At 42.5% G+C, this 15398-nt stretch overlaps 1 protein-coding gene across 3 annotated transcripts in view; it reads right to left on the bottom strand.

The window, feature by feature from the left end:
• Ssu72 (SSU72 homolog, RNA polymerase II CTD phosphatase) overlaps positions 1-15398 on the bottom strand; it is a 29906-nt gene that overhangs the window by 12914 nt on the left and 1594 nt on the right. For 2 of the 3 annotated variants that reach the window (XM_087548539.1, XM_087548540.1), the window contains exon 2: positions 3323-3508. Coding sequence is in view for 1 of the 3 variants with exons in the window: in NM_001025657.1 (NP_001020828.1) it covers positions 3365-3508 (144 nt within the window). In the remaining 2 variants the exon portion in view is untranslated. 3 annotated transcript variants of the gene reach the window in all.

The raw sequence follows: 15398 nt of genomic DNA, 5'->3' as shown, positions 1-15398 counted from the left end.
ACTGGCCTCCACTCCTAGATGCTGGCCTCCACTCCTAGATGCTGGCCTCCACTCCTAGAGCTACCTAAATAGCTGAAGTCTAAGCCTGGTGCTTGTAAAACACCACCCCGTGCAGGAACAGGAAGTCTGTAGGTTTCAATACTGAAATTTAATCTGTAATAAAGGGAGATGGATATGTGCATTACTGCGTGTTTATTCTGTCACAAAATACAAGAGTATCAAGAATATATAGTACTGACCAAAGAAATTTCAAGGGCAGATGTAGGCATGATAATGTATACCTTCAATCCTAACAGAGGCTAGCCTGTCCTACAAAGCAAGCAGCAAGCTCTAGGACAGGCAGAGCTACCTAAGAGATCCTATCCTGAACACAACCAAAAAAAGTTTTCAAGGCCAGTCTGGTCTACAGAGTGAGTCCCAGGACAGCAGTGTTCTTGCAGAAACCCTGTCTTGAAAAAAATCTTAAAAAAAACCAAAACAACAACAAACAACAACAAAAAAACCCAAAAACTCAACTTCTTCCTAGAGCCAAGGAAAACACCAAGCCCCCAAAATCAGAGTATCTTCGATTTTATGGTAATACGTCCTTGTGACTCTAAGGGAAAGGAGTATACCACATTTACCAAAGAGGCTCCAGGAAGAAGTTGTTCTGAGATATGCGCCCCTCCCACCACACACACTTAAGAGATCTTTGGGAAAGGATGTGAGTATAAACCCTGCTCCACCCAACACTTGGAGGAACACTTAACCCCCCAAATTTAGGCTCCTGGCCTTCTGGGTACGGTGAAGTGTCTGAAGTACTCTCATTATCACAGGGTGGGCTCCCAGGGTCACTGTGGTACAGGCCATAAGCACCCTACAAGGCCAAACACTCCCAGTTGTACCCAAAAAAGCAAGCGTGCAACTAACAGGAAATATCTGTTTCTGAACCAATGTCCCCACTGCAGGCTGCAGGCTGCAGCTGAGGGAGGACTGGGACATAGGGTGGGCATGGCAAAGATGTAGGACTTACATTTTGTTAGAAGGCATTGGGGACCCTTCAAGCTACCTAATTCCTGTTTGCACCTATATAAACATTTTTATTATATTCTTCTTTCTTCTTGAGGAAGTCTCAAGATTGTCCCATTATAGTTTCCTAAGTGCATAATACCCAGATCATGCTTTTTTCTTTGAGGTCAAGCCTCCCAGTTACCCAGGTTAGCCATGAACTCTGAGATCAAGTGATCCTCTTGTTTCAGCTTCTAGAGTAGCCAGGACTCCGCACTAGCTTAAAGTTTAGTTTATATTAAAAGGAATAAGAATATATAAATATTATAAAATAAAAAGAACATATAAATATTAAAAGAAAAAACCTGCAAGAGTGGCAATATGGAGACAATGCTGTCTGTAATCTCAGATTCTTGAAGCCGTAGCAAGAGGGCAACATGTTTATGGTTTACCCGGGTAGTTTGTTCAAGGCTAGCTTGGGGAATTTAGAGAAATGGTGCCTGGAAATATAAGAAGTGAAAAGATGGGTGAGGAAGAGAACAAGAAACAGAAAGGATGCAGGGGCTGGTACCTTTTCCCCCAGCACAGGGAGGTGGAGACAGAGACAGGTGGATCTCTAAGTTGGAGGCCAGCTTTGTCTATACAGATTGTTACAAGCTAGCCAGGGATACATAGTGGGAACATGTCTCTAAAAAAGGAAAGTTTGTATCCAGGGATGACTCAGTGGAGGAGTGCTAGGCTAGACTAGCATATAAGAGACCAGAGGTCTGACCTCTAAAACTACAATGGGAAAAAAAAGTTGTTTGATGTACACATTTGATCTCTATTTTGAGCACTAAACTATCTCTAGGATATAACTAAAGTATATCTATAAGTTTGTATTTAGAGGTGCTCAGGATCAAGCGTGGGCTTCATGCACAGGCTAAGCTTATGAACATGGGACATTTCAGGTGAGTATGGAGATTATCATACAATGCCCTGCTCAAAAACTTGAAGCACTGAATAACTTAACTATTATGCAATATGTGGTATGGAAAACTGATTTTAAAATACCCTTAATTTAAAATTTTAAATATTTTTCAGGGGTTGGGGATTTAGCTCAGTGGTAGAGCGCTTGCCTAGCATGCGCAAGACCCTGGGTTCGGTCCCCAGCTCCGAAAAAAAAAAAAATACCCTTTTTTCTCCCCATGAGTGTCCAGTACAAAATTCAGACTGTTTTACTTCTTAAAGTTCTCTCAGAATGGGGCTGGGGATTTAGCTCAGTGGTAGAGCGCTTACCTAGGAAGCGCAAGGCCCTGGGTTCGGTCCCCAGCTCCAAAAAAAAGAACTAAAAAAAAAAAAAGTTCTCTCAGAATACTATGGGTTTTCCATGCTTCTGTTTGGTAAACACAGCAACTCTTTGTGATAGATAGGGTCTTGTTCTATAACCCAAGCTAGCCTCAAACTATGTATCCCAGGCTGGCATCAAACTTGCAGCAATCTCTCTGCCTCAGCCCCCCAAAGGCTGACATTACAGGCATGAGCCACTGACCCAGCTAATATATTTCCAGCAGCCACATAAATGTACAGCAGCCTCTCCACTGGCTCGGTGTGCATACACCTCTGTATCACCAATGGCTCGGTGTGCACGCACCTCTGTAGAGGAAGTGGCAGGGTGGCCTACAGCGTGAAGCTCCAGCACTCTGTAGTTTCTATGTCCCCATCTATGTGCTACTGTTTAGCCACACGGCAGGGCCTGCTGAGTATCACATCAAATAGACTTTAGAGTTGTGTCTGCCTCTAGAGCAGTGGTTCTCGACCTCCCTGACGCTGCCACCCTTTAATATAGTTCCTCACACTGTGGTGACTCCCAACCAAAATGTTTGATCCCCCACAAGGAGTCCTAAATCAGGTTGAAAACCACTGCTCTAGACTCTCCAGGGGCAAAAGGAAAGAAACTGAATTCTCCATCGAGCTAGTGTCCCATGTCTTTAATCCCAGCACACAGGAGGCAGAGACGGGGGATCTCTGTGAGTTCAAGATTGGCCTGGTCTACATAGTGACTCTCAGGCTAGCCAGGGTTACATAGTGAGATTCTATCTCAAATTTACCAAAAACAAACAAACAAACAAACAAACAAACAAAAAGAAAGAAAGAAAAGAAAAGAAAAAGAGAAAGAAAGAAAAAGATAAGAAGAAAGAATTAAAAAAGGAAACTGACTTCTGATAAATAAAAAAGGACAGATGTAGGCACTATGGGCCTATATGCCAGAACACATTTGCTGGTCCTGTTTCACCTAAAACACACCCTACAGGGTGGGGGATCAGAGTGACTACCAGTCACAAATCACACCCACCAGATGGCCACTCTGGTTCTCTAAGGGTCAGCCATGGGATACAGTTCTTTGTCTTTCCTGAGGAGATCATTGTACATCTGGTCATATGTGGTTTTGAAGTCATAAACATTGGGCTTGTCAGGTGCTGGTCCTGGGAGCTTCACATGAGTTCCTGTTCCAAAGGAGCGGACACTGAAACCACGTTTGCTGGAAGACACAAAAAAGAAAAGAACATCACAGTCAGATTAAACACAGTCCTCATCCAAAGGACATAAAACAAAATGAACAGCCTACTTTTCTCTTAATACTTTATTAATTGATTAATTAACTAATTTATGTGTCTCGACATCCATCATGTGGGTTCTAGAGAAAGAACCCAGTAACAAGTGCCTTTGTCAGCTCAGCCATCTCACCAACCCCATTTTAGGTGGGCAAAATGGCTTAGTGGGTGAATGTGTTTGCTGTGTAACCCTGATGACAAATTCAATTAACATTGTAAGTTGTCCTCTGGCTTCCAAATGTACAATGTCCCCACGTTCACTGTGCATGCTTCCATACATACCATACACACAAAATAAAGTTTAAAGACATTAAAAAAATAAAAACAAAAAGTGAACTTTAAGTACTAAGAACATGCTTTGAGTTTTTGCTTTTTAGTGCACATGTAGGTTTTCATGGCTGTGTGCATGTAAAAGCCACAGCATTGTCTCTACCTTTTTTTGGAGAAGAGGGTCTCACTGAACCTCAAGTTCAATTCCTCTAGAATGGCTGGCCAATGAGCTGCAGGGATCCACCTGTCCTCTCAACCAACCCACCTGTCCCTAGTGCTAGGGACACACACACCTCACTTTTATGTGGATGCTGGAAATCTGAACTTTTAGGTCCTCGTGTTTACAGAGCACGAGCATGCACTTGAAAAATGAGATACCTCCCAACCTGTGAATCATTTTTATTGTTTGAGGCTTGGTCTTTCCGAGTCGATCAGGCTGCCCTTGAATAAGAGATCTGCCTGCTTTTGCCTCCAGAGTATTGAGATTAGTCCTATGCCATCACACCTAACCTACATTTTAAAAATTTTAACCAAATGCTAAAACATTTTTTAAAAAAATTTTCTAACAAGTTACATAAATTAAATCAGAAGAGAATTGGAATTACAAAGCTAAATGTAGGAAACTCTAGCTGTTCAATGCTGTAACTCTAAACTCAAAATGCTGAATGACTGAAATTTGGAACACTGTAGTCACTTGACCAACTAACTCCCTAGCAACAAAGACTTAAGTACACAAGAGGGGTCCTGCAGGGACACAACAGCTATAGTGACTTCCATGGAACCCAGCAGATTGCAGATTTTGAAAAACCAGAGAAAATGCAGAAGAACTATAGGCCAACCTAATTAGACCCTGCAAGCTACATCTGCATCAAGAGAAAAGCACCTCAAAATATAGACATGTCTGTGTTTAATCAGGGACCTACTATTATCTTGTATAACCACAATTTTAAGTTTGTTACAATAGGTTTACATGCATAAGAAGTTAATTTGGCTGGGTTCGGTCCCCAGCTCCGAAAAAAAGAACCAAAAAAAAAAAAAAAAAAAAAGTTAATTTGGAATAAAATTTGGTTTTATTTTGACGTGGTTGGGGTTTTTTGAGACAGATCTCACCATGTAGTTCTGGCTATACTGGAACTCATTATGTAGACCAGGCTGGCCTCTAACTCAGAGACCCACCTACCTCTGCCTCCTAACTGCTGGGATTAAAGGCACACACCACAAAGGCCAACTGACTTGGGTTCTTTTAAACTTAACAAAAATGGAATCCTTAAAAATACAAAAAAATTGGCCACAGACTGGATGACGCGGAAGACACTGAAGGGGCAGTGCTTTCAGGTGGAAGCGAGGTAACCCTGGCTGCTAAAGCAGGGTAAGGCAGAGTAGCCATGGGGGTGCACCTGACCCGGCGCTCGGTGGAGCCTGTGTGGGAAGAGTCCCACTGGACTATGGCTTTCTGGAGCACAAGGACAAGAGATGGTGGCCACAACAGGAGATGAGCGATGTCCTGCTGACACTGCAGCAATGTAACTGCTGTGCCCACCACCTCGTCCGATGCTGAAATGCAAGTGCAACAGCTTTCCCAACTTCGTGGACTGCAAGCACGAGCAGCTGACTGGGACTACGTGAGTGGTGACTGTTCTGAAGGAAGAAGTGGAGGAAAATGAAGGAGGCACGGGTAGCCCAAGGGCAGGGGATGGAGAGGTGGGCCCTGAGGTGGCCCTGTGGGGATTACCCACCAGCCTGTGGACCTATTAGTGAAATAAAAGCTTTAGGTCAACTGCCTAAAAATGAATGAATGAATATTTTTAAAAATGGGGAGGCTGGAGAGATGGTTCAGTGACTAAGAGCACTGGCTCCTTTTCCAGAAGTCCTGAGTTCTATTCCCACATGGTGGCTCACAACCATCTGTAATGGAATCTGATGCCCTCTTCTTGTGTGCAGCCATACACACAGATAGAACACTCATATATATAAAACAACTAAATCTTTAAAAATTTTCTTTAGATTTATTTTTATGTGTGTGGGTGTTTTGCCTGCATGTATGTCTATGTACCACCTGTGGGCTTGGTGACCTAAGAGGTCAGAATAGATCACTGGATCCCCTAGAACTAGAGTTGTAGATGATTGTACACCATCACATCGCTGCTGAAAACTGAGCTCTGAACTGAGGTCCTCTATAAAATCAGCAAATGCTCCTAACCACTGACACCAGCTCCCAAAATGCAACTCAGAGCTGTCCTCCCACCCCCTCACTTTTTGGCTTTCTGAAACAGGATCTCACTATGGAACCTTGAAACTCTTTAGACCAGGCTGGCCTTGAACTCACAGAAATATAACAACCTCTGATTCCTTAATGCTGAGATTAAAGGCTAGTATCACTATATATGACTTCAAAAAAGCATCACCATGGTAAAGTCTTTCTGTACTTTTGCTGTTGTTCTGAGACACGGTCTCAGTATGTAGCCCAAGCTGACCTGGAGTTCACTATATACATCTGGCTGGCCTTCAAGTTATGCCACTATACATACTTCTGTTTTATTGTTGTTCGTTTAATTGTAACTCAGTACATTCGTAAGTATCTGAAGCGTCTGACTGTCACAACTGGGTAAACACGATGCTCAGGACACGCTGCTCAGCATCCTGACGTGTGCAGGATAACTGCTAATGTAGACTCACCCAGCCCCAAATGCTAAAGAGCTCCACAAAAGAAGCAGGACTTACAACCCCACAGAAGGGACAACAGCATTAGGAAAGAAATGACCTGCACATCTAATAATATTTTATTTCATGTGTAAGAGAAAAACAAAACGTGCAGGTACTACTTTTCAACTATTCCATTTAAAAGAGCTCAAAGTGAAAAAGTGAGTGAAGACCTATTCTACCACCATCTGACGTTAAGGACAGAGGACCATAAATCTGAGTCTGTACTGGACTATAATAGATATTGAAACTCCAAAAAGTGATGATGGAAATATGTATGATAATAAAGAAGAGTAAGGAAAACTGAAAGCTCATAGGTCTGTTTCTGAGTCATTTCTGAGTCTGTTACAGAATCAGGAACAAATAGGGAAGGATCAATCAGATTAGTTCACTGCTATATCCTGAGGATGTCACATGGTAGCATGCTACAGGTTTAAAGTAAATGACTGGTGGGCTGTGAATGGACAGCAGCACAACGACATGACTGCAGCTAGACACAAGGCTGCTCAGCCATCAGCTACAGTGTAGAGTCCACACCTAAGTGAGTATAACTACCTATACATGCAACCCAGAACCTCACTTCCAGAAACTCATTCAGACACACAAAAAGGGGAGGGGGCACACAAAAGACGTTCAAAGTGTTGCCTGTAATCACGAAAGCCAAAAAAACCACTTGGTTTTAAGTCTAGGCAAAATCAATTGATGGTCTGTATCATCATCTCCACGAACAGCAGCATAAAGGTCTGGCTAAAGAGAGCTGGTACCAGGCAGCACAGTCCTATATCAGTACACACATCACTTACAAAGAGTTCACAGAGGCAGACATATAGAAAATAATTCTAGCTAGGCACTGTGGTAAACACCTTTAATCCCAGCCCTTGGGAGGCAGAGACAGGCAGATAGATCCCTGAGTTTGAGGTCAGCCTGTTCAAACAGAGCTAGTTCCAGGACAGAGAAAACTTGTCGCAAAAAAAAAAAAAAAGTATATATAAAAAAAGTATATATGGGGTTGGGGATTTAGCTCAGTGGTAGAGCGCTTGCCTAGCAAGCGCAAGGCCCTGGGTTCGGTCCCCAGCTCTGAAAAAAAAAAAAAAGTATATATATTTTTGGTTATTGCCCCTCGGTTATTCTTAAAAAAAAAAAAACAAATTATATATACATGTTTTTCTCTGTCCTGGAGCTAGCTCTGTAGGATACTTCAGCTGAGGCCACTGAGGTTAATAAAAAGCTGAGTTAGTTCCCATGTTTCTAGAATGTGCGAGCTGTACAACCAGGCCCCCAGAATATGACATAAGAGACACAACCTAAAGCAGAGAACCTCATTCAACCCTAAGTCTACATGCACCGAGCTGTGAAACCTGAAACACAAAATTTCCTAGGTTTCAACAAAGAGTGAGTTTTCGGGAAAGCAAAAAAGCCAGCTGTTGTTTATAACTACAAAGGCGACATAAGGGAACTCAGGACATGTGACAGGAAACCTAAACACAATGCCTTCCTGAGAGGGCCAAAGCAGAGGTTCCCCGAATCTAAATTTGAAACAATCTGCTTACCAACTTGGATAATATACAATAAAAGAATTATTTTTTGAGAAATTCGAACAAGAATGAGGTGTGGTTAGAGCATCTGCTTGTCTCCTCTGTTGATGCTGCAACCCTAAGTTTTATGCCTCACACGCCCAAATCATGGGGCTTCAGCACCTCCATGAGCCTGCCCTCCATGAGTGCTGGGATTAAGGATCACAAGACAAAGACTTGCTCTGCAAGCCAATGAGGGTTAAAACAGAACAAGTATAGGGGCTGAAGAGATGGCTTTGCAGTGAAGAATATTTGTTCCTAAGGAGAACCCAGGATCATTCCTAGCATTCATGTGGTGGCTCATAGCCACTGACAACTGCAGTTTAAGGGGATCTGATGCCTTCCCCTCTTCTTTTTTCTTTTTAAAATTAGATTTTATGCAGATAAGTGTTTTGTGTGTGTATGTATGTCTGTATGAATGATGGATGTATGTTCACATGCAACCAAGAACTAGAATTACGAGTGGCTGTGAACAGCTACATGGATGCTGAGAGTCAAACCTGGGTCTTCTATAGTAGTAAGTGCTCTTACAACTAAGCTCTCTCTCAAGCACCCCTATGCCTTTTTCAGCCCTCCATGAGCACTATGCACACATAAGGTATACATGTATACATGAAAGTAAAAACACAACACACAAGAAAATACAAATAATAGAAAATTTAAGTTAGAACATGCAATGAATGACAAATAAGATTTACATTACAAAACAAAACAACACAAACTCAAGCAGACAAGGTGGTGCATGCCTCTGACCCCAGCTCTCCAGAGGCAGGCAGAGTTTGAAGCCAGCCTGATCTACATAGCACATCCCAGGACAGCCAGGACTACATAGAGAAACCCTGTCTCAAAAAACAAAACAAAACAAAAAACCCAAAATGTATGTACGCATACACACACACACCCATACACACACATATAAAAACACACAAATTTGTAAAAGGATGGTCACACTGTGATAACGACTGGTACCGATGCCCTGGCAGTAGGGAAGATCATCTCTGAAAAGAGCAAGCCCTAAATGGTCACATGTTACGTAAACTGCACAGCAAAGCACTGTGACAGGAGCTGAGAATTACACAGACTTAAGAGTATCTGCAAAGAGTCTGTGCCTCAAGTGACGAGAAGCCACTGTGTCATTAGCTAAATAAGGGTCTTCAGGAGTAGTTTTGCTCTGAATCCTGGCACGTTCTCCCCAGGCATGAGTGACATGAAAGATCTCAAGTTTTACAACCAAAGCTACTTGTGACCGAGTATGAATAAACTGGGTATTCAAAAGGTCGCCTTAATTGAGACAAACCAAGAAAGGCTGAGACCACTTTTCCCAAAAGGTCCCTCCCTTCATTGCCTGAGATCTGCACTAAAGGGATTACCAGAATATTTTAACAATGGAAAAAGCACAAAGCTGGATACATAAGGCTCATCCCTTTTTGGTTATTTTCCTGAAGTGCTTTAAGTGAGGTGTAGAGCTACACCCTTTGGTAGAAGCCTGACGTCTCAACTACTCAGCAGGCTAAAAGGCAGGAGAATCAGCTTGAGCTCAGGATCAAGACTAGCCTAGGAAGCTAACAAAACAAGTAAGGTAGGAGACAGAGGCACTTCAAATGCACATAACACTCTCATTAAACAGACCAAGCAGGTCTCCAAGAGGGCATGACAGACACGGCCACAACCCCCAGAAGGTTGTAGGAGTTTTCCACAGGGAACATTCTCCATTTTAATCTGTCTACATTCTTACATCATTCTCCAAACAACCTGACCTAGTCTTGATATGGCTGCAAGCCCCAGAGCTGCCTGCATGGTCAGCCATCACATTAGGAAGTGCTTCCCCTCCCCCAACTTTCTGAACTATTACTTTTAAGCATACTAATTAAAAACAAATTGCAATGCAGTTTGTTTCCCCCCAAAACGCTGTTCCCAGGTGGCAAAAAGGCTAATTAGCAACAGAAGCTCTGCTTTCTCTGAAGCTTCTGAAACTGGCATAACAGCCCATCTTGTATGGTGACAATCTGCTTCTTACATAAAGGCAGTGAATGCTATAAAAATACTCCTGACAACAGCTTTGCCCGAAGGGCAACTATTCTGTCTAAAAATAAATGTCTTTCACACCTATCAAAAATCTATTAGTGAATTCATTGTAGAAAATGCTACATTAAGGAAAACAAAATTGTTTCACTGTTGTACCAAAGATGGAAAGTAAAATGGTTAAAATGTATGCCAAAGAAAATGTCCAAATTGCAAGCACAGGTTCTGGTATTCCCCTCCCCCCACTCCCTTAATGTTCTGCAGTGATAAATGGGATTTTAAATTATGATTTCAGCAGAGCACTCAAAATCCTGAATCCACTGCTTCTAAAAGCAAGTCTATCTCAAAACAGGAAGTACTGAGGCTGGACAGATTGCTCAGTGATTAAGAATACTGTCTGCTCTTCTGGAGGTCCTGAGTTCAATCCCCAGCAATCACATGGTGGTTCACAGACATCTGTAATCAAATCCGAAGCCCTCTTCTGGAACACAGGTGTAAGGTGTATATGCAGAGAGTGTACTCATACACATAAAAAAAATAAATCTAAAAACAAAACAGGAAGTACTACAATCCTGTCATCTTTACTAAAGACTAGCCAGGGCCTATCATCCTGACTTCTATGTTGTTGTCATATCAATCTTCCAATGCTTTCAAGGCTGATGAGATGTTATGGTACGGTCATGAATGTTCACCAAAAAGGTCCATGGAGCCTGGTGTGATGGCATTCCTTTGATCCCAGCAGATGTAGGTGGATTTCTGAATTCAAGGTAAGCCCCAGCAAGTTGCAGAACAGCCAGCCTACACAGAGAAACCCTGTCTTGAAACACCAAAAAGAATTCCAACCGAATCAGTGGGTTAATATGAGAGATTCATAATTTGATAACATGAGAGAAACAAGAGACAGGGCCTAGCTATGATAACTTATCCTATCCTCACCATGAATGAATGGGTGGACAGTTCTGCTCCATCAGGTCCTCTCCGCAATGCCCTTCTTCCATTGACTGACACGTTTAGCCCAAGTCTTTTCTCTCTTAAGATATTTTTCTTAGTAACTTGTCACAGAAACAAATATTAACTAATAAAGAAAGTAAAACTCTTTGGAAATAAATCTCTTGACAAAAGTTATACCATCACTAGAATAATTTTAAAGTACAGGCTCCACCAATTTTCTTACCTACAAAGAAAGGTTGAAGCTGGGCAGAGATGGTGTACTCCTTTAATTCCAGCACCCAGGAGGCAGAGGCAGGCAAATCTCTGTTCATTTGAAGCTAGCCTGGTCTACAAAGCTAGTTCCAGGGAAAGTCTACACACACACACATACACACACACACACACACACACACACACACACACACACACACACGCACACACGCACACACACACAAATATCCTGTCTCAACAAAAACTGGAAAAAGGTTGAGAAGATAATTTTAAATATGGACAGTAACTTTTTTGGTTCTGTGTTCACAAGTAGCCCTGGGTGGCCTAGAAGTAGCTATGTAGATCAAGATGATCTCAAACTTCCAAAAATGTACCTACCTGTGTCTAGTGCTAGTATTAAAGTCATGTGCCACTGTGCCAGGTATATAACGTTGTAAATACACTTATTACACTTACTACTTACTTAGCATCTGTGTGTGTCTGTGCAGGTCAGAGGACAACTTGTAGGAGTTGGTCCTCCCATTCCACCATGTAGGTCCAAGGAATCAAACTCAGGTTGTCAGGCTGGCAGCTAAGCACCTTACCTCCTGAGCCATCTGGCCTGCTTGGGCAGTAACTTTTAGTCGTTAAAGCTGTTACTATAATTGATACACCAAGATTTGTCTCATATTCAAAGCTAAACAGAAGTCCATTTTCTTTAGCCATTCCTTAGTCTTAATTCTACTTTTTGTAGGAACAAAACAAAAACCTAGCCTATGGTCCCTTAAACCTGTGAAGGTACCACACACTCACAGAGACTGTGAAGACCTGGAGCCTTTTCTTCTTCGCCACTCCCCCAATCCCTCTAAGGCCCAGATGGTACTCAAGCCCCAAACCACCTGTCCCGTCCCACCCACACATTGTAAGTATCATCACATCCAGCTGCTATAAGGTAGGCTCTTACCACAGGACTCTAAGCTGCTTTGAAACTTGAGATCCTTATGCTTTAGTCTCTGCAGCACTGGACTAATGGGTATTTTGGCTCCAAGTCTTTACATTCCTAAACAATTTCCAGTTCACTTTCTTCTTTTTTCTTTTCTTTTTTTTTTTTTTTTTTCGGAGCTGGGGACCGAACCCAGGGCCTTGCGCTTGCTAGGCAAGCGCTCTAACACTGAGCCAAATCCCCAACCCCTCCAGTTCACTTTCTTATAGTATACCTATAACCAAAAACCACACGGCAGAGGCAAGCTTACTCCACCTCCATGTAAATGACTATGGATAATATAGCCGAAAAACAGAGCAATTCATGGCACCTCAAAGCGGCCTATGTTCAAACCCCATGTCAGTTACTAGTTACTGGATGGTATAACTCTGGGGATCGCTAAGACTCGTTTGCAGTCTCTGTTTCAGTGTGGCCCAGGATATGTGGTCACTATTACACCGGCGTTCTAGAGATTCCCACAATCAAGGACTTATAGGGCGAGAGTCAACTCTTTTTCTTCTAATTCCTAGGATTCTTCTTAGGCTCCTATTTTCTCCCATGGGTACTACATGTATATAGTGCAGACACACACACAGAGAAACAACACTGACACATGCAAACTTAAAAAAACAAAGCAAAACAAAAAGCCAGTTTACTGGTGGTATACGCCTCAGCACTCAGGAGGCAGAGGCAGGCAGAACTCTGTGAGTTTGAGGCCAGCCTGGTCCAAAGCAAGTTCCAGGACAGCCAGGATTACAGAGAAACACTATCTTGGAAAAGAAAAACTATCTTTAAAGAAACTAAACCAACAAATAACTGGCCATGGTGGTGTCTGGCTAATCTTAGCATGGGAGATGTGGAAACATCAGTAACTTGGAGTGTGTTATCAGTCAGTATGACTTTGTCTCATATGATGAAGAGCAACAGATGGTTAACTGACATCAACCTCTGGCCTCCATACTCCATTATACGTACACACACAGGCAAAATGAACGTAAATGGCTTTAAGAAAGTACCTCTGTGGAGGCACTCACCAGACCATCTCTCCTAAGCTTGTTTCTCCTACTCTGGAACTTACACATACTCAGCCAGGTCTCACACTGTCTAACTATGACAAGTCTACCTCTGTCTCTCACTTTTAGATGGGGTCCATGTAGCCCAGGCTAGCCTGAACTCTCATCTCTCTATGTAATAACTACAACAAACTTCTAAGTTTATTGCTTCTACCTCCTAAGTAGTGGGATTACAGACCTGTTATATCACATCATTTCTAATGAGATGCCGATAATCAAATCCAGGGCTTTGTGAAAAACAGGCAAGCATGCTGCTGAGCTACGCCTTCCCCAGCCTCCTCTTCCTCCTCCTCTGTGTTTGAAGAACTAGGACTGAACCAATAACCTTGGGTGTACTAGGCTAATATTCTACCTTGGAGCTACATTCCCAGGAAACTTGGGTTTTTCATAATTAAAAATGCAGCTTCCATGGTCCAGGCATGGTGGCATGCATACCTTTAATCTCAACATATATTTAAAAAGAGGAAGGGGTTGGAGAAATGGATCAATGGTTAAGAACAGCGGTTGCCCTTCGAGAGGGCCCAAATTCTACTACTAGCACCCACATGATGGCTCGCAACCACCTATATAACTCCAGTTGCAGGGGAACTCAATGCTTTCTTCTGGCACATGAGGATACCAGGCATACACGTAGTACTTAAACAGGCAAGCAGGAAAAAAAAACTTTTCATTGTTGGGAATGCAGCCTAGGTCGGCTAAGACTACAGATGAAACTATGGGGTCTGGCTAATGATAAAATTACAGGCTGCTTTCTGCCTTAGCAACCTGTAAATAAAACAAAACAAAAACTCTAGCAGGCAACTCTCTAGTTGAGGCCTAGCCTGTTCTCTTCTTGAGGCAGGGTTTCTCTGTGTAACAGCCCTGGCTGTCCTGGAACTCGCTCTGTAGTCCAGGCTGGCCTTAAACACAGAGATCCACCTGCCTCTGCCACCAGCGCTGGGATCCAAGGTGTGCTCCACTACTGCCTGTTGTCCTCTTCAAGTATACTTAATATTTTTTCTATTTTGGGGCTTAAAAAAGAAAGATTCTTTCTTGAGATTGAGAGGCAATGGAAACTGTACAAAAATGCACTTTCTGGAAAGCACCCTCGAAAACATGCCCACCATTTGGTCCAGTGATGATGTCATTTCTAGGAATTTATGCTAAGATAGTAAACAAAACCTGTGCAAAGATATTTACACAGCACAAGGAAGTTGTCACTTAAATTAGAATCACTTGATGTCTACTAACAGTACAATGACAGAAGTCAATGGCTGCAGAAAATCTCTGACTACTGATAACTTCACCTTTGTTCATTAAACACAAATAAGTATACTTAAATTCAATGTGTAAATATGAAAGAGGGGGAAAAAAGCAGACCACAGTGGATTATATTCACAACCCTAGCATTTGGGATGCTGAGGCAGGAATGCTAAAACTTCATTGCAACCTGAGTCTCAGATACAGTGTGAGATGAGGCCAAAAAGGAGTGAGATGTGGGAAGGGTACTGGAAGATTGGTTGGTACAGAGGAGAAGCAGAGCTTGCCACAGGACCATGAGGACCTGAGTTTGATTCCCAAGACTCAGGAGGGAACCTGTCTCAAAGGAGGAAGATTGAATTACTGAGGATGACACGAACCAAAGTTCCATCTCCAGACACAAATGTAAAAATACCTAAAACTAGTAAGTCCACAATATCTCAACAAAGGCAGGTCGCAAAGTTCTTTTTAAACCTGTTAGGTGTTATGTGTGTGGATAACTCACAAAGGCAGGGCGTGGCATCACACCCTTGTGACCTCAGCACAAGGTGAACTGTAGTTCAAGGGCACAATCTGAAGTAGGATACCCACTCCTTTTTTTTTTTTTTTTTTTTGAGATAGTGTCTCATAGTCCTAGGCTAGCTTTATACTTTGTAGCACACACTGCTTAAATTCAAAGCAGGCCACCATCTACAAAACAAACAAAATTACTAAGTAAAGACTATGGTCTATGTCAGCTGTTCTCAATGATCCCTTTGGCCAAACCACCCCACCACCTCTTCAACAGGGGTCCCTTAAGACCATCTGAAAACATGCT

Source organism: Rattus norvegicus, chromosome 5, assembly GCF_021556685.1.
Source record: "Rattus norvegicus strain SHRSP/BbbUtx chromosome 5, alternate assembly SHRSP_T2T, whole genome shotgun sequence".
In the NCBI taxonomy this organism is placed as follows: domain Eukaryota; kingdom Metazoa; phylum Chordata; class Mammalia; order Rodentia; family Muridae; genus Rattus; species Rattus norvegicus.
Note: the sequence above shows the minus strand (reverse complement) of the source record. Positions and strands in the feature narration are given on the sequence as shown.